The sequence below is a fragment of the Meriones unguiculatus genome, chromosome 3, assembly GCF_030254825.1.
Source record: "Meriones unguiculatus strain TT.TT164.6M chromosome 3, Bangor_MerUng_6.1, whole genome shotgun sequence".
In the NCBI taxonomy this organism is placed as follows: Eukaryota; Metazoa; Chordata; class Mammalia; order Rodentia; family Muridae; genus Meriones; species Meriones unguiculatus.
The window spans coordinates 52,774,304-52,799,559 of NC_083351.1; the positions used below are offsets into that span (position 1 = coordinate 52,774,304).

The window sequence follows — 25,256 nt, forward strand, 5'->3', positions numbered from 1 at the left end:
AGTCATTGTAAGCAAACCAGCGCCCTGGAGAAGAGGGACACAAAGCTCTGGACAATTGCACACCAGGTTTCATGTTGGGATCTTTGCGCAAAAGTTCCCATTGAGTCTCACTTCTGTTGTATGGGTGACACCACATCCATGCCCAGAAAAGCATACAGAATCTCTGTGAGATTAACATTCATCTCTTGGTGCTCCAGGTTTCAGCATTCAGGCACGAATGAAACTGTATGCATCTAGACTTTGTAGTTTTTGGCAGTGGAAATGTGGGGGTATTGATTGAAAGATATTAGATCACAAAATTCGTGTAACTCATGAAGGATTGAGAAAAGAAATTAGCCAAAGAGGTTTTGAACATTTACATAGGATAAAGAGTTTGTACATGGCTCAGAGTCCCCTGTGTCCCTTTGCCTACCAGTCAAGTTGTAAGTGAAGAGCTTTGAGTCCCTTATCCTAATTTATATACCAGTTCTTCCTGCAGAGAAGGAAACTATGAGTAACAGTCTCTGAGGTCGAGTCCAATGAGTACAGGGCATCAAAAGTAGTTACCAAGGGAAATCACAGTGGACCTGACTAGACAAGACAGCAGATAATTGCATATAACATGACATAGAACTTCTGACAAGTGGACTCTCCACCCCACAAGCATCAGTAGAGTCTGTGGGAGTAGAGAGTGGGGCAGGCACAGCAAACACATGTGGAGTCCCTTCCTCATGAGATGTGTAATGCACCTCATGGAAGCCCCAGGAAGACCACACATGTGGGCTTTGAAACTATTTGTGTGAAAACACAGGAAAATACTTCAGGATATAGGCATAGTCAAAGACTTTCAAAAACAGACTCCAGTAGCACAGGAAATAATAGAAAGAAATGACCAGTGGGACACATGAAATTGAAAAGCTTCTGCACAGCAAATTAAACCATTACAATAAAGAGGCAGAATACAGAATGGGAGACAATCATTATCAGCCATACAGTTAACAGGGGATTGATATCTATAGTACATAGAGAACTCCAAAATTAAACACCAAAAAATAATCCAGTCAATGTACAACAAAAAGAATGGAACAGACAGTTCACATGTCCAAGAAATCTATGAAAAAAAAATGTTCAACAACCATAGTCCTCATGGCAACATAAACCAAAACTATATAGAATGGTGGACAGACATTTGCCATCCCGGTACTGGGGATGTGGAGACAGGAAGATTTCTGGGAGTTGCTCTCCAGCCTCTAGCTAGCCTCACTATTTCTTCAGTGAGAGGGCTTGTCTTAATAAAACAACAACAACAGAAACAAACCAGAAGTAGACAGTGCCTGAAGAATGATTCTCAAGATTGTCCTCTGTCCCTCACATACCAACATATACAAGTGCTCTCTCTCTCTTTCTCTCTTTCACATAAACACATACACACACATGTACTTTGTGGAGTTATTTTCTTCCTGGACCCAAGCTTCTGGAATAAAGATTCATGAGACTCAAAATATTTATTTTCAAATACCTAGGCCATATATATAGGCTCTTCTCTGATTAGCTCATAACTTAAAATTTATATTTTATATGTATAATTTATATTTAATCTATATATTATCTTTCTATGTATAATTCTCTATATAAAATATTAGTATATATGTATACTAACCTACATTCTGTCATGTGGCTGGTTACCTCTGCTCAGGTACCATGAATCTATCCCCCTTACATCTTCATAGGCCAATGTCCCATGCCTGGCTCTATCCCAGAAGCCTTTCTGCCTGCCAGATGTCCCACCTCCTATTTCCTGCCTCAGTTAGAGGCCATTAGTTTTTTTGTTTACAGGTGATGATTCCATACAGACACGAGAGATTCCTTCTGCATACACACACACACACACACACACATTCATTCACACACACACACACAACAACAACAAACCTATGTGGAGATTCCATCTTCCCCTTTAGAATCGTCATCATAAAAACAAATAAACAGAGAACAAATGCTGGCGAGCAAGGATAGGGTGGTACCGGTAACAGGACTTTATATTTTAGGGAGTTATGCTTGCTGGAACAACCATTATGAAGTCATTATACATGTTCACAAGAAAACTAAAAGCAGGACTATCATATGGCTCAGCTGTACCACACTTAAGTACATAACCAGAGGAATCCAAAGTGAGCACACCACAGAGGTACTTGTATGTCCATGTTTATGAAGCACTTTCTACAACAGTGAAGTTATGGGCTCTGCCTGGATGTGTATCAACACATGTGCAGATAAAGCAAATGTGAAATAGATACACACACATGCAGTTTTATTGAGCCAGAAAGGAGAACAAAATTTTAGCATTTGAGGGAAGTTGGATTGAATGCAAACTCATGTTATAAAAAACTATCCTCAGAAAATAAATATCAGATGTTTTCTTTCATAGGTACATTGTAAGTTTATAGATATATGTATCTATATATCTATAAACACACATATATACATCTATACATACATATATTCATAAATACAATACATACATATATGTATCCATACATCTAAACACACTATATGTATATGTGTTTATATACATATGTGTATGTTTATAGATGTATGGATACATATGTGTATATGTGTATATACACACATATTCATATATATATATATACAAACATACATATATATACACATATACATACATACGACATGAAAGTAGAACAGGGAGAAGTAGGAAGGAGAAGGATGATAAGACAGTGATGTGGGGGTAAACATAAGCAGAACACATAATGTACTGAAACAGAAATGTCATAATGGAACTAAGGGTTTTTACAATGAATCTATACTAAAATTAAAATTACAATAAAAACAAAGCAAGCCTCTCCACGGCAGGAAGGAGACTCTGTCGCCATCTGTGAATGATTCCCACCTCCCATGACTTCTTATCCATACAGACCAGTGACTGAGAGAAGCATCTCAGGGCTGGGGCACCAGCTGCTCAAGGTTGTTGCCGGAGACAACAATTGGGTCTCACACTCGCTCGCCTGCAGTTTTCAGGGGCTTTGGGTGACACTGATCACCTAGTCGTGGGAATCAGTACCTGTTGGTTCAGAGTGGCTGGGTTGCTTCCTGAAGGAGCTGCAGGTAGGAATTTGAAAAGCCATCAGTCACCCAGTACTTCATACACTCATGGCTTCCTTAACAACAGAGTGGCCATATGCCTAGCCCCTGCCTCAGGATGGTGGGTGAGAATAAAGCCATGGGCAGAGGAAGGCCCTTCAGAATACAGACCAAAACACTTCTGTGCTGTGTTTTTATGTTATAAAACATATAAATATATGTTTTATATTTATAAGAACACTTATGTTCTTATATATGTGTGCATCTGTGTACGCGTGGGTTATTATGCCACAGGATACATGGATATAATAAGAGAACTCGGAAGTGAAATCATTTCTCTCCTCCCACATTTGGGTTCCGGGTTAAAAGCTTGGTGGCAAAGCCCCTTTACCAGCTAAGCTGCCTCACTGGCCTGCCCTCTGCCTTTTATCAAAAATAAAAGATAAAGAAACAGTTGTCACTCTCATCACCTAATCGCTTGCTCATAAATGTTTCAGTTTTGGAATGAGTTTTCATGATCCTCTAAGAACTACAATGAAGTCTTTCTTTTTTCTTTTTTTTTTTAACCTCGTTCCTATGAAAAACTGGGGATGGGTAGCGCTAGAAGTTTGCAGGTTCTTTACCCGGTCAAACCCTCTGTCAAATGGAGTTTGCTCTTGGTGTTCCTGCCCGTTCTGCAGTGTTTCATGAGGACAGCACTGTAACCACGTGAACGGAAGAACTTGACTCTGATCAAGCCAGAACAAGTCGAACATCTCCTGGCTGCCTGAAAACTGCCATCACACTTTCTCATTCTTTCTCGAGTTGAAAGCATGCATGTGTTTTTAAAAACATGGCAATTACAGAGCATAAACAAGTGAAGTTTTTGATTTTTAATGTAATAAGCACTTTCCCATCTTGTGGCACTAACAGCTGCTTTTACTGAGCTGACCAGCCAGCCCTCCACAGAACAAGCGAAATGCTACAGGAATGCCTTTACTCCCTGTAGGTCTCACAGCTGACAGGCAGGAGCGTGGGGGACAGAGGTGTTCAGGGCACTGCGTGGCTCATCTCTGGACAACAACGCCAGCCAACTGTCTTTCCTTTCTCATTGTTTAATTTGATGCACTGCCAGCAAGGATAGGGAGCTAAAACCTCATACCTCTCTCTTCTCCCTGTCTCTAGACTTTGCTGCTTTAATTACCCACACACCCCTTGGGAAAGTTTGCGTGACTCACCTGCTCTCAGCACCGGAGGTCCTGATCCTGGGAAACTTCTTTGTCTAGGACGGCGTTCGATCCCTACTCACCAGTGTGGGAAAGGCTAGGGCATGTGCACATCTTTCATTGTCTGTGGGAGTGTGGGGCCCGGCACAGCCCTGAGGCCTCTGTGTCTCTCTGGGATGTGAGCAGAAAGCACGGTACTTGCGGCAGCAGACCGCATGTACCTGTGTTCTCCCTTCATAGGATGGATGCTGGGCTCTCTTACTCACTCCGTCAGTCTAGAGGCTGCCTCATAAAGAAAGAGGCTGCCCATCCCGACGCCAGGGAGTGACCGGTGTGAAGGTGCATTGAAAACCTGGACGGTTTGAGGCTGGTGTCTAGGAGCAGCGGCAGTCACACAATGCACCAGCCTGCAGCTCACAGGCTTCTGCTGTTCTTGGCATGTTGTTCTATCTGCACCCCTGAACCTGTTGGTGGGTACCATTCACATTCAGGGCAGGCGTTTCCTCCCTGACTTCACTAACCTACAGGCCAATTGTCTCTGAAAGCAACCTCAGAGGCACAGGCAGAAGCAAGCTTTAGCAAAAATATGTAGACCTCTCTTAAGCTTAAGCCGAGCTGGCAGCCATGAAGCTCACAACCATTTACTCGATTCTCTCTTGCTGCATTTGATCTGTGTGCTTTTAGAAATGAAGTGTTTGCCTTGCTTTGAAAAAGGAGGCTATCTGTTGCCCTCCTGTCCCCCTGTCCTCCTCCAGCCCCAAGTGAGACCACTGCATCACTTCACATACAGGATTCTGCATCCTGGCTCCTCACTGCCGTCTTCCAGAGTGTCGGTATTCTTGATTGTGAAGAGTTTGGAATAATAAGCAGAGCAGCTCAGGGGTGGGCTGTCAGTTCAGAGCAGCAAACATGTGCAGCAAGACTGCTCCTCAGATAAGCCTGTAAGCTGTGCTTTTAGTTATTGTCCCTTAAGAATGCAAAAAGAAACAATTGAACAACAGCAAAAAGATCTTGCTCTGGTTTTTAAGATACAGTGATAATTTAAAAAGTAGCTTCCAGTGACACTTCTGGGAGAAGATGCTAGCTCATAGCATGACCATGGGCAGCCCAGATGAACAGTCATCCTGGTAAATTGCTAATGAATCCGCATCCTCTCATCGGACTCTGGAAGGAGAATTTCTTTGTTCGTGATTGTCTTTGTTAATAAGCCATAATAAGGCCTTCCTAAAATGGTGAGACATTTGATCCTTGTTCACTGGTACCCATCACATGTAATTGTTTCCATACTTCTGGCTGAAACAGCTGTATAAGACTTTGCCCAGGCCATAAGTACTAGGAGCCTTTGAGGCAATGTTTTGTATAAACAATGCCAATATTTTATTGCTCAGTTGAGTCAGATCTTTAAAAATGACCTTAAATCTATCAAGGACTTTTCCCTTTGGATTCCTGTGTAGGAGAGGGGGTGGTGATGGTGGCTGAGCAACATGAAAGGCTGAGGGTTCCTGCGGTGGAGGCCCCAGACTCTTTCATCTTAGCCTAAATCCTATCCCACCTCTGTTTGAGGGTTAGGAGCGTGTCAAAGTCCTGGGCTTTTTAATTACATTTAAGCCTTTTAGAAGCATGTACCATGCAGAGATGGAAACATATACAGCAAAACACTTGATGTGCAATTTGAAGACTGGACCAAATATCTCCACTCAGGCCAAAACAGAGCCTGAAGGTAGATCAAAGGTTGCACAGAGTCTAGCAAAACTGCTTCCTTGGGTTAAAATGGCACAATATTTTATGATAATTATGATCACGTTAATACCATGAAAACAATGTCAGAAGCATAGAAAACAGAGAAAGTGCTCAGGTGTTTATCATATAAATTAATGAACCACATTATTTTTTCCAGACTTTTCATTTTATTGAGGAAGGTAATTGTAATGTGGCTTATGTTTTACTTTCAGCATTTGTGTTTCAAATCTATGACAAGCGTATCCCACCTCACTTCCTGGCTCAAGCAAATACTTCAGACTTTACAACATCCCATGGAGCTTCTGTGCCCCTGTGCATGTCACTGTTCACCAGTTACAGGGTGCTGAGCTGTGTTAAGTTCTTGGTTAGAATGAGACTCAACAAGCTTATTTATATGAATTTTAGTTTTCTTTCTTTCTTTCTTTCGTTTTCTAGAGTTCATTTCACAAAATGGGGTTACCGGGAATAGAAAGTATCCATATTTCTAAACTCTTTCCATATAAATTGTGAGCTGTGTGGGGTGGGAAAAAGCCATTCCAGCATTCTCTATGGTATCCATTCATGTGGGAGGGAAAGATTTGTTCTGGAAAGGAAGGCCTTCCCTTGCTGTGTGTGAGTGGCTATCGTAAGACAAAGAAGCCCTAGGAGGGGCTTCTTAAGGAAACCTTGGAGTCAGTGAATTTGAGGATTTGCATCTTGTTTGCAGAAACCATAGTTGCAACAAACACAGGAGGATTGAACAATATGAAATTCAAAGTATAGTATTCCTTGGTTCTACTAAAATGTAACCTCCTTCTAGACAGCCAAGTCGGTTGTTCATGCCTGAATGAACACACACACATGCGCACGAGCACACACACAGGAATTTTAAGTTGTGCTTAAACCTTTTAAGAAGACTGAATCTTGATGGCAGAGATGGTATAAATGGTGAAATCCAGTTTGAGGACTCAGTGAAAGGTCTCCATTCAGGCCAAATTGGAAACTGAAGAGATCAACACTACACAGAGACCAAGAAAACCTTTGTCTTTGGGGCCCAAGTATCTGTTGGTTATCATGAGTTAACTTTGGAAGGTTGCTTTGGCTGAGACAGGACTGGAGTTTCCTTCAGGTTGTGGGGAGTGAGCGAGCTTCAGATTTGGGACACCGTCTCCGAGGCCTAGGTTCCCATGTCTGATTCAGGTTCGCCCTCTATCCCTGACTGTGCCCCTTGCTTTCCCTTCTGAATTCCACACTTGCTGAGGGCTGGACCTCATTTCAGGTTCTGCTCTACAATGGCCAACTGGATATCATTGTGGCAGCTGCCCTGACAGAGCGTTCCTTGATGGCCATGGAGTGGAATGGATCCAAGGAATACAAAAAGGCTCAAAAGAAAATTTGGAAGATATTCACCTCTGATAATGAAGTGGCTGGTTACGTGCGGCAAGCGGATAAATTCCACCAGGTATGCAAACAGTTGGGGCACAAGTCTTGGGAGTGGGTTGGTAGGGTTCAACACAGAGCACAAAGACCTGTAAGTTATGGCTGTCCTCAAGCAAAGTCATAAAACAGCCAATATGAGACTATGCATATTATATGGCCCTTCCCTTCCCTAAAGATAGGGGGCCATTATCAAAGTTGAGATGTCAAGGCAGACAAAAGTCTAGGCATCGCTGGAGATGTAATAAAACACTGGAAAAGTTCAAAGTGGAGAATCCTGAGAAAATCCCAGTCTGTTTGGGAGTCAAAGGGAGCTTGACCAATTATTTGAGGCAATTTCAATGCAACTCCCTCCCACCATCTGTGAGCATGTTTTTATAAACCCTGTGGAGAGCTAAGGAGAACAAGATCCTTCACGAGCTGTCCCTGCCGTCGACCTCCACTTGGGGCTTGAGCATGACTCCTGGAACTTTCTTTTCTCTTCATTTTGTCTTTGAGTTGTGAGACAGTCCTTTGTGGACTTCATAACATGCCTTGGTGAACATCTCCCGTTCCAGTGTCCAGTAGTAACTCTCAGTGTTAGGGAACTGCCTGGGCGAGGCCATCTGAGCCTGAAGGTTTCCTTAAGAAAGGATTTTAAGTTGTGTATTCACTTTTTCTAACAGAGGATGAATGTACCATTAGTAATTTATTTCTCTTGCCGGAACCATAACAAAGTTATTACTGATTTCAAGTAACAAATAATGTTACTTTGTTGATTTCTCCATTGTATTTTTGTTTCTTATTTTATTATTTATGATTCTATCATGTTATACTATCTTCTTGTGAGTTTTTTTTTTCTATCTTTTTAAATTCTTTAAGACAGAGGCTTCAGGGGGCTGGAGAGATGGCTCAGTGTTTAAGGGCACTGTCTGTTCTTTCAAAGGACTTGGGTTCAAAACTCCCAGCACCCACATGGCTGCTCACAATTGTCTGTAACTCTGGTTCCAAGAGATCTGACACCTTCGTGCTAATGCGCGCACACACACACACACACACACACACACACACACACACACACACAAAAGACAGAGGTTTAAAAGACAGACCTTTAGCCTTCACTTTATATGTGCAGTCAGTGTATGTCATATGCATGCTAAGCTTGCTCTTAAGTTTACACAAAGACTCGTTATAGTTTTATTGATTTAAAGTGTTCACAGTTTCCATCGTATTCTTATCTCCTTTGGCCAGTGAGTTGTTTCAAAGTGTATTGCTTAATTTTCAAGCATTTTGACTGTTTCATTCTTGCTTTTTTTTCTTTTTCTTTTCTTTTTTTTTTTTTTTTTTGTAAGCAGAAGGGGACATACTCTATTATAGCTTTCTGGTTTAGAAACCCGTATATCCTCTACAGTTTCAACCATTTAAAATTTGCTTTTTGGCCCTCAAAGTGGTTATTTTTGGCAAACATTTTCTGTATACTTTTAAAGCAATTGCATTCTTCATTTCTTGGTTGTAATGTTTTTATGTCAATCAAGGTCTTTTAAAAACATTATTTTACACTTATTATCTTGAGAATTTACATCACTTCCACCTACCCTTCCCTCACAACTCCTGTGTTCCCCGACACCCTCTCAAATTCACTCTTCTTTAGTTATTGTTATACAGACACATACACACACGTATCTATAAATATAATTTGCACATGTGTGTGTGTGATTAAGGCTGATCCACACGAGACTGGATAATCTAATAGAAGGCTCAGCTCTGGGGGAGACAGATTCAGCCTTTCTCAGTAGCCACTAACTGACTGCAGCCCTTCCTCAGGATCAGGCCTTGTGAGATCTCCTTTATCTATGTTGAAATGTCAACTGGTGTTGTCATTGTTTAGGTGAGCATATTGCTAATGTCACGATTGTATAGAAGACACTATCTGGAAGCAGATGTCTTGGTCCCTTGGCTCTTGCAGTCTTTCCCTGTCCTCTTCTACAATGTTCCCTGAACTTTCGGTGTAGGTGTTGTGTTGTCAATGCGCACATTGACATAGTTGTCCTCTACATTTGATCACTTAGGGATTTCTGTGATGTCTCCATCTATTACAAAAGAAGCTTCCTCCGTGAGGGATCAAATTTACATTTATCTGTGGATATAAGTTAAATGTTTAGAATGTAGTTGGTAATTGTAATAGTTTAGAGAGCTGGCAGCAGAGTGTTCTTCTCTAAGGTCTATGACTTTACCAGCCATGGGTATTTGGTTAGGTTTATAAAACTGGGCATGATTTTTCTCCTGTTGAGTGGGCTCTAAGTCCAATTAGATGGCTGCTGGGTGTATCTTAACCTGCTGTTCACTGTACTTCTTAGGCTTTATAGCTGGGGAGAGTAATTCCCCTCTATCTCTCTGTCTTCTCTACCTCTGCTTATGTCTCTCCCTTCTCTCTCTGTTTCTCTGTCTTCTCTCTGTCTCTGTCCTCTTTCCGTCTCTTTCCCCTCTCCTGTTTCTGTCTTTCTTTCCCCAACTCTCTACCTCTTCTTGCCCATAGTTGACAAGAGAGATCTCTTAAAATCTGCCCCTATATCTGAAGCTTGTTTTTCTTTTACTTTGTGCTGTTCACTGCATACAGCCGTAGACTCCTTGTGGCATGTTCTTGGCACTAAATCTCCCCTTTTTCATGAACTATCCTCTTTGTTTGCAGTAATGCCTCTCATCTTAAAGTTGACTTGATTGATAGTAGTGCTACCATACCAACTTTTTATCACTGTTTCCATTTTTGTCATTTTATAGCATCATATTTAAGATATACTTCTTTTATACACTATAAAGGGTTTTAGTTTTTGTGTATCCTGACAATATTTTAAATTTGAAGTCAAATATTTGCACTTATGTAATCACTGATTTTTTTTTTTTTTTTAGAATCTACCATCTTGTTATATGTTTTTTATTTCTTCCTTTGGCTGTATATTTCTGTTTCCTTTAGTTTTGTGTCATTTTATTATTTCTTTATTCTTTTGAAATGTTTTATAACAATACTAGCATAATATGAATGTTAGGCTTACTTAATGCTAATATAAATTAGAATTTTACTGCTTTTCACATGAATATGAGAACCTCAGAATATTTTAGTCTTTACCTACTCACCTTTTTTTTTTGCTACCAAAAATAGAAATGAAAACAAAAACAAACAAACAGACAAACAAAAAACAAAAAAACCCACAATTCTATGTCTTGTTTAAACAGGCATTATTTACAGTTTTTGATCCAACCAGTACCCACTGAGAATTCAATACACATTTAACCTGTAAGCTAACGTCAGTCTTTTGTGCATTTCTTGATTCCCTCAAAAATGTCTTTAGTTATTTATTTTAGAAATGTACATTGACAACATGCTCTCTATTTTTGCTTTTAAGTGTCCTTCTGTCACCTTTGATTGGGAAAGCTATTGCCTTTGACTGAGAAGTTCATATACAGTGCAGTGGGATGCTGACTTTGATTGGGAAGGACATGTTTCACAAAATGGGATTTAATTTTCTTTTGTTAGCGCTTGGAGGCTGTGACTTCAGTCCTCTCCTGCACCCTTTTGATGAGAAGTCAGACATTAGTCTTTTTTTTTCTCCTTTTTAAAAAAATGTATTTTTAAATTTATTACAATTTATTCACTTTGTATCCCAGGTGTAGCCCCCTCCGTCATCCACTCCCAATATCACCCTCCCTTCCTCTTCTCTTCCCATGCCCCTTCCCAGTCCACTGATAGGAGAGTCCTCCTCCCCCTCCATCTGACCCTAGCCTATCAGATCTGCTCAATCCTCATTCAGGAAGACATTAACCTTTTTGATGCTGCTTTGACGGTGATTTGTGTTTTGTTTTGTTCTGCTTATCACCTTTCAAGATTTCCTGTGTGCTGTTTTCTAGCAATTCTACTAAGCTGTGTGTCCTTGTTGTTGTCTTCATTGAGTGAGTTGAGTTTTGTTTTGTTTTGTTTTGTTCCGACTTGATACAAGATGGAAGCATCTGGGAAGAGGGAATGGCAATTGAGAAAATGCCCTCATCAGACTTGCCTGCCTCATCAGACTGTGGGTGGTGACACTTGTGGGCTTGTGGTCCTAGGGTGCATAAGAAAGCAAAGAAGGAAGCCAAGGGAAGCAGGCAGTGGTCCTCGTGGCTTCTCTGTCACTTTCGACCTCCAGGTTTCTGCCTAGAGGTCCTGCCCTCACTTCCCCCAGTGATCCATTACTACAGGAAGTGTAAAGAGAAGTGAGCCCATCCCTCTCCGTGTTGCTTTTGACTTCGGTCCTTGGATCAGCAACAGAAATCAACTAAGACACTGGGTGTGCATCTTACCTGTATTTCTTGAGCTTTTGGAAACTAGAGCTTAAGAGTTTGTGGTTTGTTTGTTTGTCATATTTATAAAATTATCAGCCTCTATTCCTTCACAGGCTGGTCATTCACTGTTTCTTCTTCTTCTTCTTCAACAGTGTTTAGGTGTTAGGTTAGCCAGCCGTAGGTTTGGTCCCTAGACTGGAAAGAAATAAAGAAAAATCCCCAAAATATCCCCAAAATATTTACCCCCCCCAAAAAAAAACTGAAATGAAGACCGTGTCACACTCTTTCCCATGCTCCACATTTATTTTCTTCTGAATCACTATACTTTTCTATTCTGCTTTTAACATGTTGCTTAACTCAGTTGTTCATTTTTAAAATTTCACTTAAGCTGGCAGCTATGGACTCAGTTTTGTGCACACAGGTGCACACTTACACATACCCAACTGCTATAACCCTACACCATGTGAACGCATTGTGGAGACAGGACCTCAGGGCAAATGAATGTGTAAAGGTAGAGCCTTTATTTAATGTCCTTCTTGCGCTTAGAAGTGGGGATACCAGAGAGCATGCTTCACGGCAGAGAGAGGTGGCCACTATCTGTAAGGCAGGAGAGTATCATCTCCGGAAGCGGAATTAGTGCCTAGATCATGAACTTCCCAGATATCCCCTCTGCCTTCCTTCCAGAAACCTTTGAGATGGTTCCGCTGTGTTACTACACAGCAGTACCTGATTCAAGTGAATGTTGCTGTTTCTACTGCTTTTGTCATTACCTGGATTGCTTACAAGGATGCACATAACAAAGGAAAATTATAAAGAGTGGAATTCATGATCTAAGAAAGTATTTTTTTCACCCAAAAACAGCTCCTACGGGAAAGCTAGATATTAATATTTATGCGTGGGGGAAGGTATGTACACGGAGCTATGAAGGGCAGGTGGATGGTACCTCTCTAGTGCACCATGCTGATCGTAGCCAGGCAAATCTCAGAAGCACATGCAGGTCCCCTCAGCCACCTGTTACTATGTGCACCCCCCACCAGCTTTGCTAATTGCAGCTCTACCTGAGACTGCATACCTGTCTTTCTTTCATCTTGCACAAATCTACCAATTTAGGAAGCCAGATTGACGCTCAGGGAAGCATGTGTCACAGAGGTAGGAAGGATTGGCCACCAGCCAGAAACCCATGGCTTCAATCACACTAAGCCATCTGACTCTTCCCTGAAAGCGAGACATACTGAAAGACACAGTGGCACTTCTCTGGCTTCCAAGAGATGAGCAGAAGAAGCAGGAAGCCCACATAGGCTCCCTACAGGGAGGGTTTGCCTTTACCTCACAGGAGGGAACCTGCATTCTGCATTTGTGATTTGAGCATGTTGGGAGCTGCTCCCTTCCTGCTGCTCAGTGCCTTGACGGGGCATGGTGTTGTTGGAGATGAAGGACTGGAGGAAGGAAGGGAGGTCCCAGGTAAGCAAAGGCATTCTCCGTGGGGCTCAGCTATGGGAGTAGAGTGTAAATGGATGATGAAGAAAGCTGACCTCAGCCATGGACATTAGACAGACAAGACAGAGCATGTGTGTACATCCATCAGCAAGAACCCACAGTCTCCTAAGTTAAAGAACAATAAAAAAAAAAAAAACAAAAAACAAAAAAAACCACAAAAACCCAAAGGAGATTTGTCTCCACACAGACACCTAAAATGTCCACTTTCAGCAGCGACAGCTTTCCTAGTGGGGCACTGGGGACTGAGGGAAGGAGGCTTACCCCAGCTTCTCCGTGTGCCATAGGCAGCTAGCTGCATCACTGCAGCCTTAGCAAGCCTTCAGAAGACCGAGGGAGAATGCCTCTCTGTCCCACTGTGTGTTCTGCTCAGAGAAGGCGAGTCTTTGGTGTTTGCAGCATTGTAAGCAGCAGGCCTGGTCTAGTTATGAAGCCTGGGGCAACAATGCCTCCGTATGTCTGGACAGGACAGAGCAGGCTTTGGAGTAAATTATGTATCTCTAATATGGCCTCTAACAAAAATGTGAAATATCTGTTTTTCCTGAATGTCCAAGGGTGTTCAGTTAGCAAGAAATGAAGGAGCCTGGAGAGATGATGGCTCAGTGGGTAAAAGTGTTTGCCTTTCAAGCCTGACAATATGAGTTTAAACCATGGAACTCGTGTGACAGTGATGTGGCAGTGGACATTTGTAACAACAGCGCCCTTCCTGGGAGATGGGGCGGGGGTAGAGACAGGAGAATCTCCTAGCTTGCCTGGGGTACGGAGAAGGGTAGCACAGAGAAACCCTGCCTCAGCAAGGTAGACTACAAGAACGGACAACTAGAAACGGTCCTAAGAGCTTCTCAGGTGCTTCTGCAGTCAAACACGCACATGTACACAAACACAGTGAAAATAAATGAAACAAGGGTGGAATGTGTCATGATTCTCTCTACACATACATGTTGTGCACCTGTTATCTATTTACCCGTCTGTCTGTCTATCTATCTATCTATCTATCTATCTATCTATCTATCTATCTTCCTGCGCCATCTATATCCCTTCCTCCCCCCAATCTCAATCTCCATCTCTATCTAGAAAGAAAATAGAGGCAGGGAGAGAGGGGTGGACGGAGGGAGACAGGGAAATACGTTATGTGTAATGTGTGATTCCCCAGGATGAAGGCACAGCATGAGCATGGCAGCCTCCATGCTGACATTACTTTGGGCTTTTCCTAATGTTAGACCCAGGCCACAGAGCCTTAGTCCTTTTCAATGGCCGTTCTCAGCTTGTAGTCAGGTCAAGGCCATTTTGCTGCTGCTGCATTTGACATCTCTCTGGTCCTTTTCCAAATGTGAAAGTTGGTGACCCGCATTGCTTTTCACTACTCTGCCACAGGTGGGCCATTTTGTGCTGAGGTCACCACGCTATCATGACAACTCAAGAATGATTTGTACGTTTTTGTTGGGTTCAGTGCTGGGCTCTTACAGATGTAAGGCTCTCCCTCTGAGCTACATCCTCAGCCCCATTTTATTTTATTTTGAGACAGGGTCTCACTGCATTGTGATCTTCCTACTTCAGTTTTGTTGGCAGATAGTACCACAGGCCTGCACTGCTAGGCCTGTCCCCGAGGATATTTTTCCTCAGGGTCGGTCTGACTCCTCTCCGAGAAATACATAACATTTTATCAGGTTTCCAGCCACACTGATGAAGTGCTTGAGGAACGTGTTTCTATTTTAAACTTCATTAAGCTAAAAGTCTCGAAGAAAGTAATTTAATCATTCCGCTTTTGTATCATTACTGAAAATATTTATTGACACTAATTATTCTTCATGTAAACATTGAAAAAGAGCTTGAATTACCTGTTTTCATTCTTTATTAGATTTTTCTGAGTGAGAATTCTGTTAACGTGAGTCTTGCATAATTAATAAATCTAATTTACCTGATTACAGCTAGTCGTAAGTATTGTATTTTACATTTTCAGAGTAAGGATCAATTCATATTTATTCAAGGCTCACAGGATGGGTTATTTCAGCTAGGTAGCATTTTAAATTGGAACGTAGATCTCACTGTCCAGGTGAGGACACCAAGTACAGGAAGTTAAACAGTCTCTGTATTGGTTTAGTTGCTGTGATAAAATACCACCATTAAGGCAACTTACAGAAGTAAGAGTTAATTTGGGCTTCTGGTTCCAGACGGGTAAGAGCCCATCATGGCAGCCAGCATGGAGAGCAGAGCAAGTAGATGAGAGATCAGGTCCTCAAATGCAAGTGGGAAGCAGAGAGAGCGAACTGGAAATGGCACAAGGCTTTACATCTCACCGCATGTCCCTAATGATGCACTTCCTGCAGCAAGGCTGTACCAGCCAAACCTCCTCAGATAGTGCTGACAACTGGGACCAAGTGTTCAGATACATGAGGGGCATTCTCGTTCAAATCACGACCATCTCCTGCTCACTTCTTTTCCCCATTTCTTATCATTGCTGAAATGGGATTCCAAGAGTCCTGGTCATAGAGCCCATGTTTTCTTACCTCCTGCCTGCTGCTGGAAATATGGGATCACAGTGGTGTCCTCGGACAGGAGACATTGGAGACTGTAGACTTGGAGGCCTTAATTAAAGCATTAGTGGAATCCCAGAAGGGTGTAGATCTGAATTGATGGTGAGAATAATAGCTTCATCCAGTGTTAAGAAGAGGTATAACTAGAAGCCTGTGATATTAATAAACTAACAAATATTGGAAGTGGCTATGTAAGCAGAGATAATGCGTGTGGGGACCTGGATAAGAGAGCCGAGGTAGGCAGAGCCCATTGGTTCATGGTTTGGAATTGGAAGGAGAGATGGACTGGAAGGGTGTCATGGAGATCAGTGGTAGACTCAAGGGTGTATGTTCTGTTATTTGTGCAACTGGAAATCACTGAAAGATTTGAAAGACATATTTACAGCTGCAAGAGGAGTTTCAAATGGCAGCAATAGGGTGAGGTTAGGTCAGGAGGACCCTGGAAACAAGGGTCTTGTGTGAGAACATGCTTCATCACCTTCATGAGACTGCCTGCTTGATGCTTGCTTCTCAGCTCAAAGTGGAGATGAAGAACTAAGCGTTGGAATCGCCAAACCAAGAGAACGGGTTTCCTGGTGGAAGATGCTGCCCACTGTGTGTTCCTGTCACCTTAAAAGCTAGTGAAGCTCACAGAAAGCCACTAATGTCCCCGTCCTCCCCGCTGCCATAAGAACCCCTGACCCCTCTCATACAGCCTTGGCCAAGCTTATTGTGACCCTGGGTCACGAGTCCTCGGACATGCGGTCTGCCACAGTCTTGGGGACTTCTGCAACATGCCCTGACTTTTGGCAGGAAGGGAAGGAGCACAGTGGCTCGGAACTTGTCTCTTTCAGAGTGGTGCTGTTGGATGGAGGTTGTGTGGTTATTGAGCACAAGGCAGACTGTTGACCTAGATAAACCTGGTTTGAATTTAGTTTGGCTACTTTTAGCTGGTGGGCTGGTTACCTGTTCTGCAAACTCAGAGCCAAAACAGTTACCCTGTAGGGATGCGGCCAGGGCGAAAGGAGAAGCTCCGGATGGTCCACAGTGCTCCTGCATTAGCAAGTCCTTGAGCTGGGCATTGCCTCATGCGTCTTTAACCCTGAGTTTATGGAATCCTTGTTGCTACTTAGTAATGTATAGTTACTAATTCATGAGAAAGGAACCGGAAGCTTCACCCAAGAAACTTGTTCAATGCTTTAAAGACTCTTCATAGTATATAATGTTGGGAAGCACACCTAGAGATTTCCACTACACTCTGGTGTGCTTAAATGCTGTGAGGACAGTGGAGTGGGGGGGGATGCAATCCTCTGTCAGCAGGCTTGAGGCTGCAAGCCTGTGCATGGGGTGCATATGCAGTGGTGATGCCCACAGTGCTCGGCAGAACATCCAGATCATACAGATGACTTTGTTCCCCAAAGGCCAGAGCACCTCTTAGGGGGAGGGGGAAGGCAGAATGTGCAACAGAAGGTACGAACCAGTACAGATCTCTAGCAGTACTGTTTTGAAGCTAACTCTAACTTTAGTTTCCTCTTTGTGACTACACATAATTTAGAAAACAAAAATAAGAGAGGGTAGCCACCAGATGGCCTTTAAATGGAAAAGAAAGTCAGCTGAAATTTTGAATGTTTCCAAGGAGAGTCCACCCAGGAAATACCAAAGCCCCATACCTGTATTTTCCTGTTGACAATTTATTGATTTTTTTAAACAAAATTGAAATATTGTGAGAGATCATTATAGACAGTTAACTCCAGAAGATCTTCAGCAAGTGTTGAGATGATCAAAGGAGGCAAAGAGCAGTGCCTGCAACCTTGACATTGGACTAGGTGAGAGAAGATGAAATGTTCTTTAAAAACACTGACCAAAGGTAAACATTCAGAGCAAATATACCTATATTTATATTACCAGAAGTAGACTAATACTCAGAAATGTGTCTTGGCTTTGTTATAGCATTTATTTAAAAAAGATCTTCATTAGCTGGGTGTGGTGGTACACACCTGTAATCTCAGCAGAGGCACAGGCAGAGGCAGGTGGATCTCTGTGAGTTCAAGGCCAGCCTGGTCTACAAAATGAGTAGGACAAATAAGGCTACACAGGGACACCCTGTCTTGAAAAAAAAAAAAGAAAAAAAATCTTTATTCCTACCCAGTCCCCCTTCTGTAGAGAGGTGTGCCCTGACTCTTGGGTTCTGTGTCTCTGTCTTCCAGACCTGGGAAGGTTCTTTGTTTTGTTGATAAAATCATTGGCAGAAAAATAACACATCACGGAAACTACAGTTGGGGGTCACCAAAAGGTGTTAAGGACTTTAGAGATTATATACTAAGGACCAAGGATGGTAGGAGTGGGAAAATAGGGTAGAATAAAAATAAAATGCAGGCCAGACAAGCCAGAAGGGAGCTCTGGGGAGAATATTTTCCAAAGAATGTCCTTCATGGGTCAGAAAGTCCATGGGTCAAAACAGCCACCAGATGTGGGCAGGTCATGGTGACCATCATCTTGAGAAAGGCTTGAGGCAGGTGCACTGCTAGATGCAAACTTCCATTTGCTATATCCCTCAACAAGGGTCTCCCAGTACTGAACCTGGTTGCTGCCAGGTACTGCGCATGGCTGTTCTCAGTCCTAGAGGACAAGACTGTGGGAACTGGTAGTTTGTGTGAGACCACACAGGAAATAGTCGGTTTTTTTGGTTTGTGTGATAATCTGTCCAAGCTCTCAGTACACATTTTCTCTTCCATCTGCCTTAGACTGATAGCAGGGTGGGGCATTCACACGAGCAAGGTATAATACTTCTTATGTATGAAAGTCATAATAATGAACCCTTTTCTGAATGCTAACAAGAAATTAATGTAAGAAGCAAAGAACAATGGATTAAACCTTGGTTTTTAATTCATAGAATGTAAGGTAGGAGGAACTCTAGTCTCTTGAGGAAAAGAATTGGCTAAGACTTGTCAGTAAATGTTTTTCATTTTCTTTTTGTTATTTACTGTGTAATAACAAATGCTTCTAGAACTCGGTGGTGTAAGGCCACAGTTTATTATTTATCACAAGCATATGGACAGATTGGACTTGGTTGGGTGTTCTGATTCAGACAGGGTAGGCTGAGGTCACTCATACAGCTGTATCTATCTGGATCTTGGCTAAAGCATGGTCCCTACTCCAGGGTGCACTCTGTCTCTGTCTCTCTGACTCTCTCTCTCCTAGGTAGTATTCTAGCCTGAACCTCTTTACAACATGGCAGCAGGTCTGTCAAATTGAGACTCACGGATGTCCTGTCCTTTTAAGATACAGTCAAAAATCATAAAATGCTTTTTTCTGCTGTGTTGTCTTTGTCAAGAAGATCCCACAGAAAGATCCAATTCTTCTTGGGGCAAAGGATGGCAGATAATTTGAAAACAGAAATGAGGCTTTCATTTGTTCCTGTTGACACCACCATGGTGTCATCTTGCAGCAGCCTCAAGTGGCTTGTGTGGAAAACTTCCGCTGATCCACAGAGACCTTGCTAAGTCCTGATCTATTTTACTGACTGCTTTACAGCCGGAAATCAGAGACTCTGCACAGCTCTACTCCTAAAACATCCGCTACTAATCAGAAGCATCACATCTGGAGACAGGTCTTCCCCCCCCCAGTAGGGTGCACACTACAGCCTTGAGTCACTGAAACCTTCAGCCAGAAACTTAAGCTAAACTTTCACCTTCTGTTCTTGCCATTCATCGTCGGTTTACAAGTAGGCCTTGTTCTCAGATCACTGGGAGGTTGTTGGTGGTTTAGATTTGTAGAAAAACGCTCTTATTTATTCGAAGCATCAGCTTCCTTTCTCAAAAGCTAGCAGTTTTGTTCTGTGCTGCAATTATGTGGATTTGGTGTGTAACGATCTTAATAATGCACCCATGTTCCTCTCTGACAGAGAAGGAATTATATCAGGCAGTATCTGCTTCAAATACCATCCAGACTGTTGGTTCTCAACAAAAGCACCAGTCACTGGCCATAGAGAATTCACTTCTATTCATTGTTGGTTCAGTACTTTAAGAGATGGATAGATCTCTATGCCAAAGGGGAGAAATGTCTATTGTTTTAGTCTGTGTAGTCTTTTAATGAGTAAACTTAACATTTTCATTCAGTTAGTCAATAAAGCTTAGCCTGGGACTAGGGTCTTTTATGCTTTGGATTCAAGAGGTCACTGAACTTAAAGGGAAAAAAATACATATTTATTTTTACCAACCTTTTTGCTGAAATAGTATTTCCTTCCATTATGAATTATGAAATTTGGCATTTCCTTTCATTTTGAATGTAGGCAACAAATCACAGGGGTACTGAACATCTTTGGCTACCTCTCCAGAAAGAAGAGAGCTATTTTCATATCAGATTCAATGTCACAGACAGTCTGGAAATGGCTTTTATGCTTACCATTAAAGTTACAACTTTACAAGACCCAATAATTTCAGATTAAGTTAACGTAATGTATGCGCACACATACATATTGCATTGCAAGCTTACGTCTTACTACATTGTTTATTTCGTTACAATAGTTTCATTTGTGATCTGTAAATATGTTTTAGTGTGTGTTTGCGTGTGTGCACAATTGGGTCTTTGTGTCCATCAGTTCTGTGCCTATAGAGTCAACATGGAACAAAATATGGTTATGATACCTGCATCTTCACAGAACATGTAGACTTTTTTTTCTTATTTTTATTTAATACAATATAGTACAACAATTATTCACATAACATTTACATTGTATTGAGTGTTTGTTATAGTTTGGCTTTGAAGGTTCATGTGTTTGAACACGTTGACTTTTCCTGGGGAGATGCAGCGCGCACACACACACACACACACACACACACACATACATCTATTTACCGACAGACCAATGTGATAATCGAGCCAATGATCAATTTGGTGAAACAAATTTTTTATTGGGGTTACTTACTAGGAAGAGGGATACATAGAAAACAGCTGCATCACTAGAAAACCCATGCCAACAGGGATGCAGCCCCCAAACCACAACCCTGAAGCTCTCTATGCAGCTTGCAGGCATTCCCACTGGAAGTCTCCCTGTGTGGCTTCGATGGTCAGGGTCGCCACCCCCAGAATTGTACTGCTGGGCAGGGACACTCGGTCTTCAAGGTTGGGTTTCAGTGGCTGAGTCTGCCCCTTCCTCCTGTTTCAGTTTGGAGGGAATGTTGTGATTCCGAGAAACATGCCCTACAACCCAGGACGCGGGCTCTGCCCAGGTGGTGGAGCTGTTTTAGAAGGTTGCTCAGTGGCCTTGGGGGCTTTATGACCCAGAGCCACCCACTGCTTCCTGCTCTGAGGAGATGTAAGCCTGACAAGTTCGGGCTGCCAGGGGAGGGAGCAGACCTTACTGCCATGCCTTAACCCATCATGAACTTGTGAGCAGAGGCAGATCTTTCTTCCCTTCAGTGTCTTCCTGTCAAGTATTTGATCACAGAAGTGAAAAGAAAGTAAGGAATGGCAGTATCTGAACTAGTCTACAAGGGATTTAGAATGTTCAAAAGGGTGTCCATAGGTGGTATTCACAATGACCACACACTTTCATATCAAGGGATTTGAGCACCCATAGATTTTGCTGTTTCTCGGAGGTCCTGGAATCAACCCCTTGCAGATACTAAAGCCCGTCCCTACCCCCATTTGAAACCATTATGGCTATATCAGATAGAGAGAGGGCCTATGACACTCACGCACAAAAGATTAGGGAGCCATGTGTTAGGCTGTACGGAATTATTGGAAGCAATGCACAGGCTCTCCCAAAGCTGAATGGGAGCCTAGCTTTGGTGACCGGAGGCTAAGAAGCCGTGAAGTAAATTCTCACTCTGGTGATCCTGTCTACCGCTGTAATCTAGCATGCTCTGGTAACTTTGTGAAGGAGGGGTTGAGAGGACACATTCAATGTGTTCATGTCCCTCATAACACATATCTGAGAGAAACAACTGAGAAGGGCAATACTTGGGTTCTCTGTTTCTGAGGTTTCAGGCCACGCTCACTTGTCCCTGCCCTTATGGGTCTACGGTTGGGCAGAGCATGGCAAGAGAGGGCATACAGTGTAGGGAAGAACTGTTTAGATCATGGGCCCTGGGAGGCATAGACCCAGAGTGCATGGAGCAGTGGCTCAAGATACAGCCTTCAGGGGCACGCACCCAGGGACCTGCTTCTTCCAACTCAACCCATACTCTTGGTAGTGCCATCAGACTCAAACTCCTCAGTAGGTTAACTTCTGTTTAGACCCAGTCCCAGGGATCCAATGCTTCCCCAGCCGTCTGAGCCATCAACCAGGGACAAAGCCTTCAATGCTTGAACCTCTTGACAGCGCCTAGCCAAACCATGCTATGCCTGGTTAGGCCCTTGCTCTACTCCCTAGCAGTGTGACTTCAGGCGAGTTATTTAGCCCTCCAAGCGGGCCCTCACCTGTGACACATTAGAGTTCTCAAACTGGCTGGCAGGTGTTCATCTCTGGTCTGTTTCTCCCCCCTTAATTATTCAGTGTACACTCAATATTGAGTTGAAACAGAAAAGGAAAACTTCGCAGGAAGACTTGGCATTGTGATAGCTGAGAGGATGCTCACTGATCACTCGGCACTCTGCTCCATGCCAGGTGAACATGTGGCATTTGCCTCTCTTGTCGGTATAAGGGCCTCCCAGCATTAATCTGTTTTCACAAGGCAGGAAGTGTCCTCCCCTCCCCCAGCTCCGTCCTTTCCCTCTACCCCCTCCCCAAGCTCATGGGGCTGCTCACTGATACTATGTGTTAAAAGTTCAAGTGATTAAATTACTTCAGCAATGTTTGTCAGATTGACCCCGGGCTGTGTGTCCAGTTATTTCGCTGTGACCAGGGGAACCGTGGCAGTTGAAATGAGAAACGAGGAGGGCTGAGGTGGTGTTTGCCGTTCATTTTTCTATGAGGTGCTCTATTGATAAAAGTTGCCGTTCATTTTTCTATGAGGTGCTCTATTGATAAAAGTGCCTAAACTGAGGAAGCTATTTTCTTTCTTTCCCTCTGTTTGGAGATAGGGACTCCCTACGTGTAGCCCACACTGGTCTCAGACTTACATCCCTTCTCCCTCTCCAGTGGTAGGAATACAGATGTGCACCACCGTGCTTGGTGAATTATTGAATTCACCATGCCTGGCTCCAGTACTGAATTATTTCCAAAGCATTGAGTCCCTCCCTGGTTCACCAATGATCTGTGTCATCCCTGCTGACAATACGTGAAGAGCACCCAGCCTTTTAATTTCTTTTCAGTTGTACCGAATTTCTAACGTATGGAAACAAAGAAGGGAGATGGAGGAGCTTAGGGTCAGCAAGCAGCAGGCGATCCTCAAAACAAAAAAGCAGGCTTCCTGGGCCTGGGATGTCCAGGGTGGAGATCTCAGTATTTTTTTTTTGTTCCTAATATTTATTTTTTTACACAGCAGCCATAGTCCCAAGGTTTAGGTTCTGGCAGCTCTGCCTTCCTGAAGCTGCTGTGCAAGGGGACTTCCAGCTTCGGCCTTTGTTTTAGTCGGCCTTTGTGTGTCCTTCCCACCTACTGTGTTGAGGGAGGGGGCTGGACCTCATCATCCCTATGTTGGGAGATGAGGAAAGCATTAAATCTCTGTAGATCCCTGTGAGTGTGCCAGAATCAATAGGCAGGTATTTTTTTCCCTCTTTTAAAATCAAATATTTAATGCATGCTCAGTAGTAATAATGCTTGTGGAAGGTAAGACAGATGAGCGTGAACGACATTATCCTTGCCAGCCAGTTTAAGAAATCCAGAGTCCCTGTATCTTGGCCTTCCCTGACCCACCTCCTCCTACCTGTGGAAGGAAATGTCTTGTGTTTTGATCTTCATCATTCTCTTCCTTTGCTTGTTTGTGTTAATAAACATTTGTATATAATATTTTTCTGCATACGTTTTTTTTTTCTTTTCCATGCTTAATTCCACATAAAGGAACTAATCAGTGTGTACTTTATGGTAACATAATTGTGCCAGCCTACACTGGGGAGGGTCACCCATGTTGGAGTGCTCAGTTTTGCGGTTCATTTTCACCACATAATCTGATTGCATTGTTTACCCATCTATTGCCGGTGGACCCTTAGGCTCCTCCCGAAGCTTTGCACCTGCAAATGGCCTCACTGCGAACATTCTTGCCCCCAAGGCTGTGCCTTTGTTAACATGACTGGATACCATTTGTCTTCCACATGGACTGTGTCCTTGGCATCTGAAAGGTCAGGTTATTGAACACTGGGTTGTCTTTCACTTACCTGGGCTTGTTAGGTGGAGGAGGCCTTCACATCTTCCCTGTATTATTCGTAGTTAGTTTCCTCTTGCTCTTGCCTTCTGCTGTCTACTTTTCTGGTCGCCATTAATTGCACTGACTGTGGCATGCCTTAGTTGTATAATAAGTGTTTGTTTATTTCTACATATCTCCTGCTGAAGTTGACTTCAAGAAAACAAAACAAAACAAACAAACAAAACAAAAAACCAGAAACTTATTCCTTCAGCACCCTTTCGACTCATTTCCCCAAGCCAGTTGCTCTGTAAGAAGAAGCAGCTAGTCGAATCCCGGGTTTCAGCTGTGCCTTGCAGCTACAGCCCAGCCTTGGGCACCAGGAGAGAGAGAACCTGATTCTTTCTCTCTGAGAATCCTTCTCATTTCCATCACCTGTCAGTCCAGACAAGGAGGAGACAGGATTCAGCTGGTTTGCTCTGCTGTGATTCTGCATTGCCATATGTCTTACCAGAAAATTTAGGAGGGCCACCACTGCCAGCCTTTCCCCCGCCCCCAACACACACACACCCAGCCCTCAGATGGCATCTTTCACGCCTGCTTCTTAGTCTCCTGCTCATTGGCCTGATTTGACTCATTCTCTAATGCTCGTCATAGAAACCACAGAGAACCACTTACAGAGCTGCATTCATACAAAGCAATAAAAACAGCGCAGTGTTTAGGGGAGCTTTAAAAAAAACCACACACAACAACAACAACATGAGGGCTTTCCCACACTGAAAATTCCCAAGTGGAACTGTTGCTTTGTGGCAGTGTTCTAAATGAAGCCATTCAAGAGCATTCTGGGTTTGTATTTTAAGTCGCTATTGTTTAATTCTTTCTTTTTCCAAGGAGCTCCTTAGCTCATCAAAACTCATCAGCTGACCCTTGTCTCAGTACTTTTCCAAACTATGAGTCTGGTCATGTCTTCTCCTTGCTTAAAGCCTTTAACTTCACTCCCTTGGCTGAAGTGGAAACTCTACTTGGCTTAATAAAGATGTGCTCAGACCTCAATTCTGCTCTCCCCGATTTCCAGTTAGAACCCTGAGATGTAAAAAAGCAAGATACCATGTCACTCCCCTCAGGTGCAAACAAGCTCCACAAGGTTCCCACGACTGCCTGATGAGCCACTTGCCACTTTGGCGACTGAAATATTCTCCTTTGCCTGTCAAAGCTCAATTCCTGTGCTCCCTCCAGGAAGCTCTCCTTGATTCTGTCCCTCAGTGTAGCTCTTTCTCTGATTAGGTACATCC

At 42.9% G+C, this 25,256-nt stretch overlaps 1 protein-coding gene across 1 annotated transcript in view; it reads left to right on the plus strand.

Moving 5' to 3' along the window:
- Window positions 1–25,256, plus strand: part of Cpvl (carboxypeptidase vitellogenic like) — a 101,831-nt gene that overhangs the window by 64,830 nt on the left and 11,745 nt on the right. Inside the window, exon 11 of the mRNA XM_021648244.2 lies at window positions 7,282–7,464. Coding sequence (XP_021503919.1) covers window positions 7,282–7,464 — 183 coding nt within the window. The remainder of the gene's footprint in view (window positions 1–7,281; window positions 7,465–25,256) is intronic.